The sequence below is a fragment of the Streptopelia decaocto genome (genome assembly GCF_964273445.1).
Source record: "Streptopelia decaocto genome assembly, chromosome: 5".
NCBI classification, from domain to species: domain Eukaryota; kingdom Metazoa; phylum Chordata; class Aves; order Columbiformes; family Columbidae; genus Streptopelia; species Streptopelia decaocto.
This window is the reverse complement of record NC_138659.1, coordinates 40,681,786-40,695,571: the sequence shown is the minus strand read 5'-3', so window position 1 is coordinate 40,695,571 and position 13,786 is coordinate 40,681,786. Positions and strand designations below refer to the sequence as shown.

General features: G+C 40.8%; 1 protein-coding gene across 1 annotated transcript; it reads left to right on the top strand.

The window, feature by feature from the left end:
• The first annotated feature begins 263 nt into the window (after positions 1-263).
• Positions 264-9,083, top strand: CDK1 (cyclin dependent kinase 1). The gene is made up of 8 exons (XM_082054647.1): positions 264-361; positions 1,226-1,276; positions 2,713-2,869; positions 3,950-4,073; positions 4,435-4,605; positions 5,191-5,354; positions 5,478-5,619; positions 8,735-9,083. Exons 2-8 carry the CDS (start codon positions 1,240-1,242, stop codon positions 8,846-8,848), a joined length of 909 nt encoding a protein of 302 aa, XP_081910773.1. The 5' UTR covers positions 264-361; positions 1,226-1,239; the 3' UTR covers positions 8,849-9,083.
• Positions 9,084-13,786: the final 4,703 nt, after the last annotated feature.

Below are 13,786 nucleotides of genomic sequence, written 5' to 3'. Positions count from 1 at the left end.
CCCATTAGGGCTGTTCCAGCACACCCGTTGTGCCAGTGCTCTCCTAACTCACCATTTGGGCAAAAAGGTTCCAGATTACAGGGAACTACCCGCCCGCCCGACCTTGCCCCATCCGCGAAACAAGAGGACGCCCAGCACCATCCTCAGCTTCCCGCGCCCGGCCGCGCCGGTTCTACTGCGGATGACAGAAGCCGCCGTTCGGCCTCGCTTTAGCGCCGCCGGTGCGGCGCGCGATGATTGGCCGGTTTGAATCATCCCGGCGCGGCGCCATTGGCGGAGCGCGGCGGCGCGCGGCTAGTTCGAACGCGCCGTGCCCGCCCCGAGCGCGTTCCGGGACGTCCTTGCGGCGGCAGCGGCTCCGGTGAGAGGTAGCGGGGCCGGGGCAGCGCCGGCGGGAGAGGTGGGGGGTTCGGTCTGGGCAGGCCGGCACTGGTCCTGCGGAGGGGCTGGAGATTCGCTTTTCCGCGGCCGTTGGTGTCTGCGGCCGGGTTGTTGTCCTTCCCCTGTCGCGCCCGGGCCAGCAGCGGGGCCGGCGCCGGGCAGGCCGGCGCGGGGGCCGCCCCTTGTCCGCTGCTGCTGTGCTTGGCCCTCGCTGCGGCGCTGGGCTAAGGAGGAGGTCCCGCTCCCCCGTGGGGCAGCGGGCCGGGACACGGCGCGGCCCTGGTCCCTTCCCGGTCGGGGCAGGATCGCCCTTGGCCCGAGCCCGGGGCAGGGCGCCCGCTGGGCTTCTCCCTTTGCCGGGCTCGGTACTGAGGGGCGGTTTCGAGGGGCTGTGACCTGTGACAGCGGAGCAGGAGCTGGGCCCAAGCGGCAGCGTGCTCCTGGCCTCGGCTGCGCCGTCAGCGGCTGCCGGGACTCGGGAGCTGGAGGTAGCTACAAACCCCCTCGTTGCCCTTAACGCTTCCGAACCTGGTGTTAAGGCTCAGCTGCGCTCGATGAAGGAGGTTTAGAGCAGCATGGAAGGTGTGAAGTGCCAGTCCCACCAGGTGCTAATGCCACCTGGTATCTTGTGCCCGTTAATGTAGTTTAGGTTTGTAGATGTGAAGACTGTGCTGTGTACTGAATCAAATGATACGAGGCTGGCATCCAGAACCCTGAGCCTTCTGTGTTGCATCCTAACTATATAAGACAAAACGAGCTTGCAAAGACCTGGTATCATTTCGGTTACTCGGCCGTCTTCAGGACAGCAACTGTTAACCCTTGTTTTTTTTTCTGTTCATTTCAGGGATAACCATAGCAATGGATGATTACACAAAAATAGAGAAGATTGGGGAAGGTAAGTATGGAGAGCTATTTGAGCCCTGTAACACTCCACGGTTTACCAGTTGCCATAGAAGCTCTGTGCACTCCGGCCATTAGAGGAACTACCGAGATTCAACTAACTGGCAAAATAAGCTTGTGGTTAACTGCAGTAATTATCTCTAAATATGAAAGCTTTCAGGCTGCCCTTCTTTTGAGGATGACGTGGTCTATTTAAAATAACTGATCACTGTTGAGAAGTGTCTGCCTTCGTATATTGATGGCATAATGGGTATAATTTTCCTCCAATAGGGGAAAAAAAAAAATGTTCTAAGGCCTGAAACCAGCTCCTCCTTTCCTTTGTATATGAATTTGTGTACCACTTAATCCTGAAGTTGTACTGTGTGGTATACTTATTTTGCTTGAAGCTGCTGGTAGGGAGTAGTGGCTCGTGGATTGTTCTGCTTGGATTATATCCAGTCACTGCACTTGTCAAGGGAAAGAGCAGATTGAAAAACTCTGTGGAGAAGTGAATTTTAAGTTAATTTACAATAGGGCGTGGAGAAGATTGCTTCAATGCAGACATTGGGCACAAACTCCTTTTTACTGGAAATCCAGCCGATGTTCAATGTAGAAGTCCATGTGTTTTCTAATGCTTTAGCCTTATGCAGACCTGAGAATTTGTAGTATGGTATTCTAAGAAGGTGCTCTCTAAGGTAATTGCAAAAAGCATTGGGTTGGATCTTACAACAAAGCTTCCTAATTGAAGCCTTGTGAGTGGATCTTTCTTCCTGAAATAAACTAGTTAGTTGGAGCTTAATCTGAGGAATTAATGCTTCAAGAAGGGGGAAAAGAGAATACTGAGGACGTCTTGGGTTGAGGGTTCTACTTCTGTGAATGCTGATGCCTAAAACACATTATTGATTTGAGATTTACTGCTGGTTCCAATTTTAACTTCTGCTGGGACCAACAGCACTACTCTCTCTCCTGCACTGAGGACTGTGCTACAGATGTTTCTGTAGGTCTGACCAATGGAGTGATAGATCTCTGATTGCATGGGGAGCACTATTTTTTTTCGCAGCTAAACCTTTAACCCTTTAATATGATGTACCCATGGCAAAATTGTAACCCCTTGGGGATGGGATGAGGAGGTATAGTGAACTCACCTGAAAGCTAATCAACCTGAAATGCAACTAATACCTGATTTTACAGCTACATCTTTCAAATATTGAAGTTTCATGCTTAGGCTACCAAGTACCCTGTCCTAACAAATGATACTGTTCATGGGTGGCATGCTTTAAACAAGCTACACTATTGCATGCGTAAACTGCCAAAACTAATCAAGCCAAATAATTAAAGCAAAAATACTTGATTGCAAGGACTCTTGCCTATGTTAGTAATTCTTATTTGCAATGACTTACCTGTACCTGAAGATGGTATTTCCTATATGCGTCTCACTGTCTTTTTGTTCAGGTACCTATGGTGTTGTGTATAAAGGTCGGCACAAAATCACAGGCCAAGTGGTTGCAATGAAGAAAATACGTCTAGAAAGTGAGGAGGAAGGTGTTCCAAGTACTGCTATCCGAGAAATTTCTTTATTAAAAGAGCTGCATCATCCCAATATAGTCTGGTATGCATATACTGCTATTTAAACTCTTCGAAGGACACTCATTCCCTTCAGATAAGAAATTATTCTTCCACCAATCTAGTAAGATGAGAGCTACTCTGCTTAACACAGTATCTGTTGTGAAGCAAATAGCTATAGTACCAAGTCCTGTGTTGATGCCAGTTTTCTAATTAAGATTTTTTCATGCTGCCTCTTCCCATTCTAGGAATCTAACACATTTTTGTAATTTATGTAAATTGTCTTCAGAGCAGTTTTTATCAGAATCGGTGTACCTCATGAAAACTGGCCGAAGCTGTTACTTTAGTCAGTCTCAGGACTTTATTTGCCACATTGGAATAGACCATTTGACCTCAGTGTGCTTATGGGAGCCTCTGCCATTAATCACTTCCTTGCTGTTTCGTAGCAGAGGTTTATGTGTTGCTTTATGACACTGTCATAGCTCGCACATCAGAGCAATGAGTGAAACTTCCATCAGTGACTAGCTGACATGTAGAATTGATCACAACTATTGTCTTCCCCACAAAATATTTACTTGCCCTTTGATGCAGCAAAATACTTTCTCTAATGTACCTTAAAACTGGCCAGGTTCCAGCCATGTGATATCCCAATCTATGTATGCTTGGGTTTAGGAACCCTTATAATCTATTAAGGATGAAGCAGAAATCTGCAAATCCTGCTGTGTCTACTAGGTTCCTATTATAATATTCTCTTAACCCCTCCAAGTTATTCAGGCTCTGCTATAATAAGCCAACTTCAAATGGAGGCTGGGTGTCAACACCCATAGTCTTTTTTAAAAGCAACAGTATTTTTTCCGCAGACTTCCTGTGTCTGATACCAGGCATGAGGGAACATAAGTTTAAGAGGATGCAGATAGGGAGTTTATCTGACACTATATCAGATACACTTGATTTTTCCAGATGACAGGGTAACTTACTAGGTCTGTTGATCTTTGAAGACTGGATGCTTTCTAAGGCTTTCTTAATAGGAACCTGGAACTGTCAGCTTGTATCCCTGTTGAGAGGTGAAATGTAACTGCGGGTCCATGTATTTTGCAATGAAGTTGATTGTACACTTGATTTTTAGTCTTCAGGATGTTCTTATGCAGGATGCAAGACTGTACCTCGTCTTCGAATTCCTTTCCATGGATCTCAAGAAATACTTGGATACTATTCCATCTGGCCAATATTTGGATCGTGCACGTGTTAAGGTAATGAGGACAATTTCTTAATATGAGAGGTGACCTAAGCTATAAGCAGCTTTTATTTTCAGTATAATTAACCCCTTGAGAAGAAATAAAAGGTTAAAGGAACAGCTGTGGATAATAAGATGAATGTTAGTTTTGCTCTCAAATACCACTTCAAATTATTTTAATTACTGAAATTAAACTGCCTTAAACTAGACCTTAATTTAATTAAGTATTGTTTGCTTTATGATTGTTATTAACTCAATATCTGCAAAGCTTTGGATCTCCATTTCTTCCTACAATGCGGAGAGCTAACGTTAAGGGAACAGCTTTATGTTGCAGAACACTAGCTTGTACTAAAGTTTACTTTTTTTTTTTTCTACAGAGTTACTTGTATCAAATCTTGCAAGGTATTGTCTTCTGCCATTCAAGAAGAGTTCTGCACAGAGACTTAAAACCTCAGAATCTCTTAATAGATGACAAAGGAGTGATTAAACTGGCGGACTTTGGCTTGGCTCGAGCCTTTGGAATTCCAGTGCGGGTGTACACTCATGAAGTGAGTTGGAACATCCTCTTGGTGATTTGGATAGTGCTTACTAGCTTCCTGGTAATAACTGAATATGAAACAGCTAAAAAAAAGAATTACAGAACTTTTAAAGCCATAAACTAACAGTGTAAAAAAAAAAAAAAAAGTTACTTTGGTTTTGCTTCGTTCAATGTCTTTCCATCTCCCTGACTGTGGGTTTACTCTAAGGTTCCAAAGCATCTTGTGAATCACGCTATTACCATGACAATAAGTCAGATGGGCCAGAACTTGTTGCTCCTTGTCTTGTAAGGACATTTTTGCTTCACAAAGTACTAGAGTTTGAGGGCTGTAGCAGCTAAGTGCTTAAGGCTTCCTCATCTTTTGGGAAGTACTGTACACAAATTGTTTGCAGTAGCAACTACTGCAAAGGAGTTTGTTACACTTATTTGTAAATTAAGTTTGAAACTAGTATTTTCACTAAAACTTCTTGTACTGGTTATCATTCTAACAAAAAAACCTGTGAATGCTGCTTTATAATGAATGAGCCATTGTGCTTGCAGTCAATTAGAGGACCTGATTCTATAAACTTACAAAAAAAATTTCTGTGTTCAATAGGTGGTGACACTGTGGTACAGGTCTCCAGAGGTGTTGCTAGGATCTGCTCGTTACTCTACTCCTGTAGATATATGGAGCATAGGAACCATATTTGCTGAGCTGGCAACTAAAAAGCCGCTTTTCCATGGGGACTCTGAGATTGACCAGCTCTTCAGAATCTTCAGGTATGTCAGGCTGAACCTTTCCTTGCTACTTGTGTAACATTGTACAACAGGGCTGTGCACTTAGGAAAATCAGATTACAGATTTTGGACTAAACTGCTCGGGATTTTGCTTATGTTTGCACAGAGCTTTAGGAACCCCCAACAATGAGGTGTGGCCTGAAGTGGAATCCCTGCAAGATTATAAGAACACATTCCCAAAATGGAAACCTGGCAGCCTGAAAACACATGTCAAAAACTTGGATGAAGATGGACTTGATCTGCTGTCTGTAAGTAGTCTGTCTTAAACTGCTAATTAAGAAACTCAACCGGTCGTTTCAAATACTCTAGCATACATAGATCTGTACTAATCAGTCTTGGCGGGAATGAATGTATGGAGATCTTCAAACTGGGTATGGGTTGTCATTCTTGTAGAACTGACACCTTGTGTGACATTCACTTCTTTCATAAATAACATGTGACTAGACTACTTCTCATTAAGCAATTATGCCTCAGATTTTTTTATACTAATAAGCCAGGTGCAACTTGCAAGTGAGGTTGAGCTTTTACAAACACGTTTAAGGGGAGGCTCCTGCCCACAAACTGTAGCTGTCCCTTTTCTGGTGCCAGCACTAACTGTAATGGGGCTGTATGACTGTTGATCCAGTTAAAATGTTTTTCCAGTTGGAAATGTTTTTCTCTTATGGTTGCATATGGATTAATCCTTGTAGCCTCATCTTGGTGAAGATTTCATGGTGGTCTTAAGTGACAAACAGTAATAGAAGTAGCTGAATTTATTGGTTAGCTGTGAAACCAGGGACTTAGTTTAAGCCAGTCTGTAGTGTCTGTCCCAATTTGCCTTTACATTTTCAGCTGTGTCTGATTAACTTTTAATTGGTATATTTTGTGTCTAGTGTGAGTTTACTTTAGTTCTGTGGCTATGCAGTTGAACTACCAGGCTAAGCTTTTATTTGGCAAGTTCTTCATCTGGCTTCTCCATTTAGTGCCCTTCCAGCTTATATGCAGCCACTGTGGACTAATTTAAATTACATCTTGGGTGTGATCTTAGATGCACCTATGTATAAAAATGTACCTTGGTAACTTATGCTTTGGTTCTCCTAAAGCTGCATTTATACAGTGCAGACTTGCCTATGGGGATGAAACTGAAGCTGAAACTTCAGAACCATCTTGGTACAGGGGGAACCTTGTACAGCAATAACCTGTGTGGCTGGTTTGTTTTAAGCAGTCCCAAACAAAAATAGTTTACCCATATCAATATGGCAAAATACTCTGAGTGAAGGTGTTTTACCCAAGAAGCTCAAATGACCACATTTTCTCAATTTTGCTTTGTGAGAACAGAGCCGCAGTTCAGACCTGCACAACAGTTAAATACATAGTTGTTTTGGCTGGCTCTCTGAACCATGTAGCAGTATTCTTTTACAGAAAGAACTGACTTGTGCTGGTGATAATTCCTCTGTGTCCACTGACAGCATTGTTATTAAATCAGTTTGAAGTAGTATTGTTATTGATTGTATTTACGAACTAAAGTCAATTGAGCAGGCAAGTGAATCTTGTTGATAGTCATTAGGCCTTCTAAGTACCCATAGCTTAGTTGTGGCTTCATTGTGCAAAACCAAGGTTTTGGGCTGCTGCTAACAAAGGCAAAAAATTACTAGTTCCTCAAATGGTGTTAACACAGTACTAATATCAAAGCATATATTGTAAAATCTTGTGTAGTTTTGTCTTAAATTAACAAATGTTGAAATTTTAGTTTCCTATTAGTGCTTGATGACAATCATATGGCTGAATTCCTAGACATCTGGAATCCATTTAAGTTTCCTATAGCTCTTTTAAGCCTGAAGCAGTAATATGATTTTAAAGGCAACAAAACTAACTGAATATTCCATTCTGGAGCACAAGCTCAGATGTGTCAATGAAAATGTCAGTTCCTCCTTCTAGACTATTGCAGATGGAAGCAGGATGTAAAACAGCTATCTTGGAAAAAGTGTTACATATTTTTGTGTTAAGACCAGCTGCTTGAGTAAGGTTGTAAACTTAAGACCTTCATAAGCCAAAAAGACTTCTGTGGCCCACATTTGAAAGCACTGGATGGCTGTCATCAAAAGCTTTGGTCTATCAGATGCTAATTCACAGAAAAAGACTCTTCCTGGCTGCTCAGAGAAGAAACAGTCAATTTACCAGCTGAAGTGCCACAGTCTCAATGTCACAGCATCCCTTTTTTGGAGAAATTTGACCCTTCTTGTCTAAGTCAATTTCAGAGAACCTTAGATTCCAGTATCAGCTAGAGGATACTGTTGTTTTTGGGGTATAGCTAATGGGAACCTGTCACTTACGGTAAAATTGGACTACAAGGTTAAATCTAGAGACAGTGTTGCATTTGGCAGGGGTTCAGAGAATATAAATGCCAATTCAGTGGTTTAAAACAACTTGGAAGACTTGCTGTAGGATGAAGTCTAAAGATAGTTAAATGTCAAGACTGAATACTGGGCAGAGTAATACGGGTTAAGCTTTTTTTTTTTTCTGGATGATAAGCTTGTTGTGGGGATGGCAGAGAAGCGGCTGGTAGAATTCCGATTACTTGAATTTGAAATGTATTTTAAGGAGAAATAAGAGCAAAAAGACTTCTCAGACTTTGCTCATTTTAGATCTAGTAGAAAACTGCTAACTGTTTTCTTTTTTTGGCCTCAGTTGTATGATATTAACTGTAGATTTTTTTTTTTAAACTGCTAGTAAAACACATCTCTTGCCTGTGCTAGAAAGATCCAGAGGCTATTTTAGTGGCTATGGCATCCTCTGTATTTGCTCTTATCAACTTCATTATTGAGGTCTTCAGTTGAAGTAACTTACTGCAAAGAAACTCGAGTTTCAAAACTCTGTGTTTCTTCAGTTCCACCTGCTTGTTATACTGCTTTCCTATCTGGATCTGGTAGCTGAGTGATCATTCATTTTTAACTGTGACTGCACTAGGCCAAGTTAAAATAATTTTACATCAGTTTCTTCAATGTCAGCTTAAAACAAGCATAGAGTTACCTGTCCCTGTGAGCATGTTGGGCTTTAACAGCCAAAGCTTACTAATTTCTCTTAGTTGAGACACTGAGGCTAATAATTATTGCCACTTGATGCCTGGTTCTGGATTTAGTTCAGTGCATGTGGTACCCCAATGGGCTTGGTTGTTGAATGGGAAAATCTGTGCTTGCTTTCTGAGATTTTATGCATTGCTATTGACTTGTAGGTGGAAATGACCTCTCTGCCTATGAGAGAGCACAGAACATGGAGGGGAAAACTTGTTTTTGGTTACTTCATTATTACTGTGGTTAAATACCTAATAACATTATTTTCATTGTCATTTCATAAGGGAGTAAATACGTTTCCTTTTTCTTCCAGAAAATGTTAATTTATGATCCTGCAAAAAGAATTTCTGGCAAAATGGCCTTGAACCATCCATATTTTGATGACTTGGACAAATCTACTCTTCCTGCTAACCTGATTAAGAAATAAGAGGCCTTTGGACTAAATCAGCCAGAGTGAAATAATTGTGATTACTTTTACTTTTAAACCTGTCTGTAATGTGTATGTCTGTCTTTCTGCTCTAAAACTGTGGCTGTGTTTAGTTTGTTTTGGTTTAAGTGTTATATAAATGTAAATATTAACCTATTAGTGCTGAGTTCAAATAAAATGCAAATGTTGCTGCCTTTAATGCAGTGAACTTTCTAAAAATAAAGCCTTAAATCCAGTGAAGGACTGAACTTATTTCCAGACTATGGGTGCTCTACAAAAGGACTCTGTTTTCCCTGGAATGTGCTGGTAAAGTTCCACTTGTCTAAAAAGAGCGGGTAACCTGTGCTACTAAGTTGTTGTTCCTGATACAGTAGGAAGATACTGTAGGAAATTCCTCTGAAGTTTGAGTTGTCTCAGTATAATGTCAGTTTAAAATTTTACTTGAGCATGGCAATCAATGTGCCAAAGGACACGTAAATGAGACATTTGAACTGAAGAGTTGCAGATTATTATGTAAGGCAAGTAGATGGCCAAGTTTGTTGTAGGGTTTGAGTTTTTGAAGGTATTTTGAAAAATCCATGCTCTACATGCTTTTCTGTTATCTCAAAGGCCAAAGAATTTATCTACACATCAGCATGTTAACTTGTGAATTGGCACAGTTCCAGCTCCTGGGCCAGGTAATGTATCTTAATGATATCTTAAATTTTACATGGACTCTATATACCAATGTGTAACTGCTTAACATGGCCCCTTCCATCTGTTAAGTGATACAGTTCTCTGTTATTATAATCCCCCTGGATTATGCTTGAATTTGAAAACTAGTCTCTCTTCTTGTATGAAGTCTCATGTAAATGTTGACTTAACCTGACTGCTAGGAACTGTAATCGTCAACTGAGATGCTACATGTCTATAGACTCTCCCATGATTAAAGCAGGAGCTTTCTAAAGCTCCTTGGCGTTTAACTCAATAGGTGAGAGTATTGTAAGAAGTTAAAACAACCCACAGAGGTATATACTAATGATTGTATGTTAGATTTCTACTTGCTACCTCTGTTCTTGGCTTTCAGACATGACAATATGGACAGGGGTTGCACATCTGTCCTGAGTTTTACTGGATCTAAGTGTCATGGTGTTGGTTAGGGACCAAAGCTTGCAGCAAAGTGTGGAATAGTAATGAAGGTATTTAAGTTTCTAAATCAGGTATGTGAAAGGAACAAAGTGAACTGTTCACAGACAGCAAGGTTTGTAAGAGCCCTGTTCTACAGCTGCTGAAGAGTGAGACTTTGAGCAGCAAAGATGATGAAATCCTGTCCCTCAGCTGCTTATCATGTCTATTGATAGGCAGCTGGAAGTATTAGTGTTAGATATAGCTTTTGTTAACAAGTAGTATTTTAGTATGTAAATATCAGTCCTGGTGTTAGCATTGGTGTTTGCAGAGTGGTTCTTAATCTCTAGAAGTATTTGGAGACTGTCATGTTAATGGGATCATTTAGCAGTGGAGAGACAAGGAGGAGAGATTTATTGAAATTGCTTATACAGAAAGTTACCTTAACTAAAGGCAGAGGGGAAGATGATTTTTTAAGTTCGACTCCTTTCTATTAACAGCAGTGATAGAATGCCATTTCAAGACAAAGTAGAGAGTTAATTTATCTGTTTGTAGCAACTTGACATGAGCTTACAGGCTAAGGGATAGTGTTGCTGGTGCTAACTGGTTACATGGGTGTAGAAAAATGAGGGGAAGTTGCTACCAACTGCTCTGAAAATGAGAAGTTAGTCTGTTTTAGTGAATATTGGGGACCTTAACTTCAGTTTGTCTCATCCTGGTGGACAGACTTTTATTTAAATTTTTTGTGTGGAGAAAAAAGCTTAAGCTAGGCAAACTCACATTTATGCTGCTTGCAATGCTGATAAAGCCTTATTTTTGTCACATAAGTACTGGTGTGTCTCTGGTTTCATGTGATAACACCGAATGCTTTACCCTACCTTAACTAAAAGATTTTGGTACTAAAATTTCTCAAGAAAGCTATTTTTTTCTTAAAAAAAACAATGATTTAGTACAAGTCTGCAATCTTTCTTATTTACCCAGGCACTGTTACACTTGGTGTTGTAACCCAGCTTCCACTGTAGGTCTAAATGAACTGTTACAATACTCCTAGCAAACAGGGCTGAAAGGAACACAACGCTGTCCAGCTGTGTCTGAGGTCAGATAAGGTGATGAATATCATACCCCAAGACATAACTCATTTTAATAGCTTCATGCTGAAACACAGTGCAAAGTTACCAATGATGGAAATAACTCAAGGAAAAATAAATCATCTACACTTCATAACTACCCTGCTGCCTAGAATGTGTGTGGAAGGTTTGTGATGCTCCAGTTTTGGCCGTCTGAAACTCCATTCTATACTGGTGAAAAATGGGGATGTCTTGCACTCTTGGGATTTACCCCCCCGTGGGTCTGAATTGTCAGCTCTATTGATAGTGCTTTGGCTGTGTATTGAGAACTGAATTGCTATAGTACAGCATTACTTTTTGCCCTTCAGTTGAGGACATTGTAGTGCTTGGCAGGGTTTCACTGGTACATAACTTTTATTAGGATGTTTAGGCAATCGAATTGTACTAAACTAATAGTTGGATATGGGCCCACCAGGCAAAAGTCAGCATATTTTTCGTAGCTGCAGATGGAGAATGATGGCTGAAAACAGAAAACATCATACCATTTCTGAAGTGACTAGAAGTCAGCATATGAAGTGTGTGTTGTGTGGTTGTGTGCATTTGGTTGTTTTACCCACTATATGTGCAGTAGATTTAGTACTAAGTACTCACTTACTGTTATTACTAGTAGATAATGTAACTATATTGAAATTAAAATTACCTTTATGGGATTTCATAATGATAGTGAGCATCTGTAAAAGCTCTACAAGTTTGCAGTAGTTTTCTTCTGAGTCTTGTAAGAACTGGGGGCAAATTATCTTATTTAAAAGTAGTCTGCTTTTGGTTTAAACAAAGATTCATAATGTTGCATCAGTATTACCTCTGGTGCTGCTGCTGAGTAACATGTTTTCTGCTAGAGCAGGGAATGATAAACTTAGCTTGCTCTTTCACTTAACTTGCTTGTTCTCCATCCCATTAAGAAGTAGTGCAGATGAATGTGATTTTACACAGGATCAAAGTAAAGTTTTGGTGGTTTGTTTGTTTTTTGGCTTTTTAGTTTCCAAGTACTAGCAAGCTTTCTCTTTTCAAAATAGCCGACTACTATATACCTGTAGACTGAGATCAGCTGCTTTTGTTTTAGTTAGACATTATTCATCTTTGTGAGAATATGGTATTACCATCTGCTGCTCTTAAAATAAGTGGCTTTAAAAATAGAGATCTTATAGGGAACAAAGAAAAGAGGAAGAACTTTGCTTTCTAAATCCTTGAATGGAGTAAATAGTGTAAAAGTTGGTGTAAAAGAAACCTATACTTCTTCATGTGCTGGTGCAGATATCAGGGTCAGATACTGGGCTGGTACTTCTCGCAATGCCTTTGTGCTGCAGTGTTCAATGAATCCAGCCTCTTTTTAATGGGAACAGGTAGAGCAGGGTTGGCTGATAGGCAGGCTCTGCTGTGGAGTTAACCTGTTTCAAACAGTTTCATTTACAATCCGCTCTTCTCTAATTACCTGTCTTCTTGTGGGCTCTTTCTTATAATTGTTTGTGCCTGTACAACACCTGGAAATGGAACAGTCTTAAGCAGATCCCTTTTTTTCTGAAACTGATGCTACCAAACATGCAGAACTCATCTGTTCATGCATTTCCCTTTAATTCAGATTCTCTTATTTGACAATTTAATCGTAACTAGGGTATACCTCTTTCTTGCTTATTTTCTTGTATTAAGTATTTTTCCCTGTCATACATCAGCCAGTTCTATAGTCATACTTGCTGTTGAAAGTGTCTCTGATTTAATCCGAGGCTTTCAAGCTTGAAACCCATTCATTGGCTCCATGTGCTGCTACAAATTGTATTCTCTGCCCAGTATTTAGTGGGGTAGGAGATACACAAAGTTACTTGAAAGAGAAAAGGTGAGGGCAAGTCCAGGAAGATTAGCACTTCTCACCCATGAGTTGGAAAGCTCTGCATTAGCATGTACATCTTAGTGTAGTGATCAGGGCTGAGGCAGAAAGAAGTCTCATGATTTTTCTGGACAAAAACAAAGTTTTCATTCTTAAATCCTGCAGTTCAACACGATGGTGTGCTTTGCGGAGTGGCGGTTTGGAGTTTGTTGGGGTTTTGTGTTGGTTTGGGGTTTTTTTGTTCCTCTTATTTGTGAGGAGAGCCAGGAAGAGTTCTTGAGGGGATCTGAAGGAGAAACTATGGTTGATGAGAAAGAAGGGGTCTTTCTAAGCAGGTAAGAGGCTGCTTAGAATATGGGACAAAGGAAATGCAAGCACCAGAAATAATACAAGAGAAAAAGGGTGATCTGAAGGCAATGAATAGCAAGAAAGATGCAGGAGAAGTTTTGTAAATATTCTTTCAATGGAGAAAGTTTTCAGTTTGAGCCCCCTGCTCTCACCCTGATGTTTGAACCCTTTTAAGGGCTGTGTAGCAGAATTGATCTCTAATTTAGAAAAGAAAAATAGCAGTATTTAAATCTTAGTGGGAACCAGGAAGTACCCTCAGAGAGGGAAGGCTTTTTTTTTTCTCCCCCCTCACTAGGTGAGTTACAGTTGCACCTAGAGGATTTGATAACATCAACCTTAGGTGCTATATGTTAAATGCCTGTCCTAACCCAAGTTACAACTAGTAATAACTTGTCAGTACTACCAAAGGGCTATTGTCAATTTGAGCTGCTAAAGAAAAACTTCAACACTTAATGCAAGTGCAGGTGCTAGAACCAGAAGACTGTTTACTGCAACTGGCAAAGCCGAGTCCACTGCAGCACCACAATTTGGCAGGAAATG

What these genes read in the sequence shown, in the direction of transcription:
- CDK1 (XM_082054647.1), top strand. Translation starts at nt 1,240, where the DNA reads ATGGATGATTACACAAAAATAGAGAAGATTGGGGAAG. An exon ending in AATAGAGAAGATTGGGGAAG is followed by an intron (nt 1,277 to 2,712) that starts GTAAGTATGGAG and finishes CTTTTTGTTCAG; the next exon opens with GTACCTATGGTGTTGTGTAT. An exon ending in ATGGACTTGATCTGCTGTCT is followed by an intron (nt 5,620 to 8,734) that starts GTAAGTAGTCTG and finishes TTTTTCTTCCAG; the next exon opens with AAAATGTTAATTTATGATCC.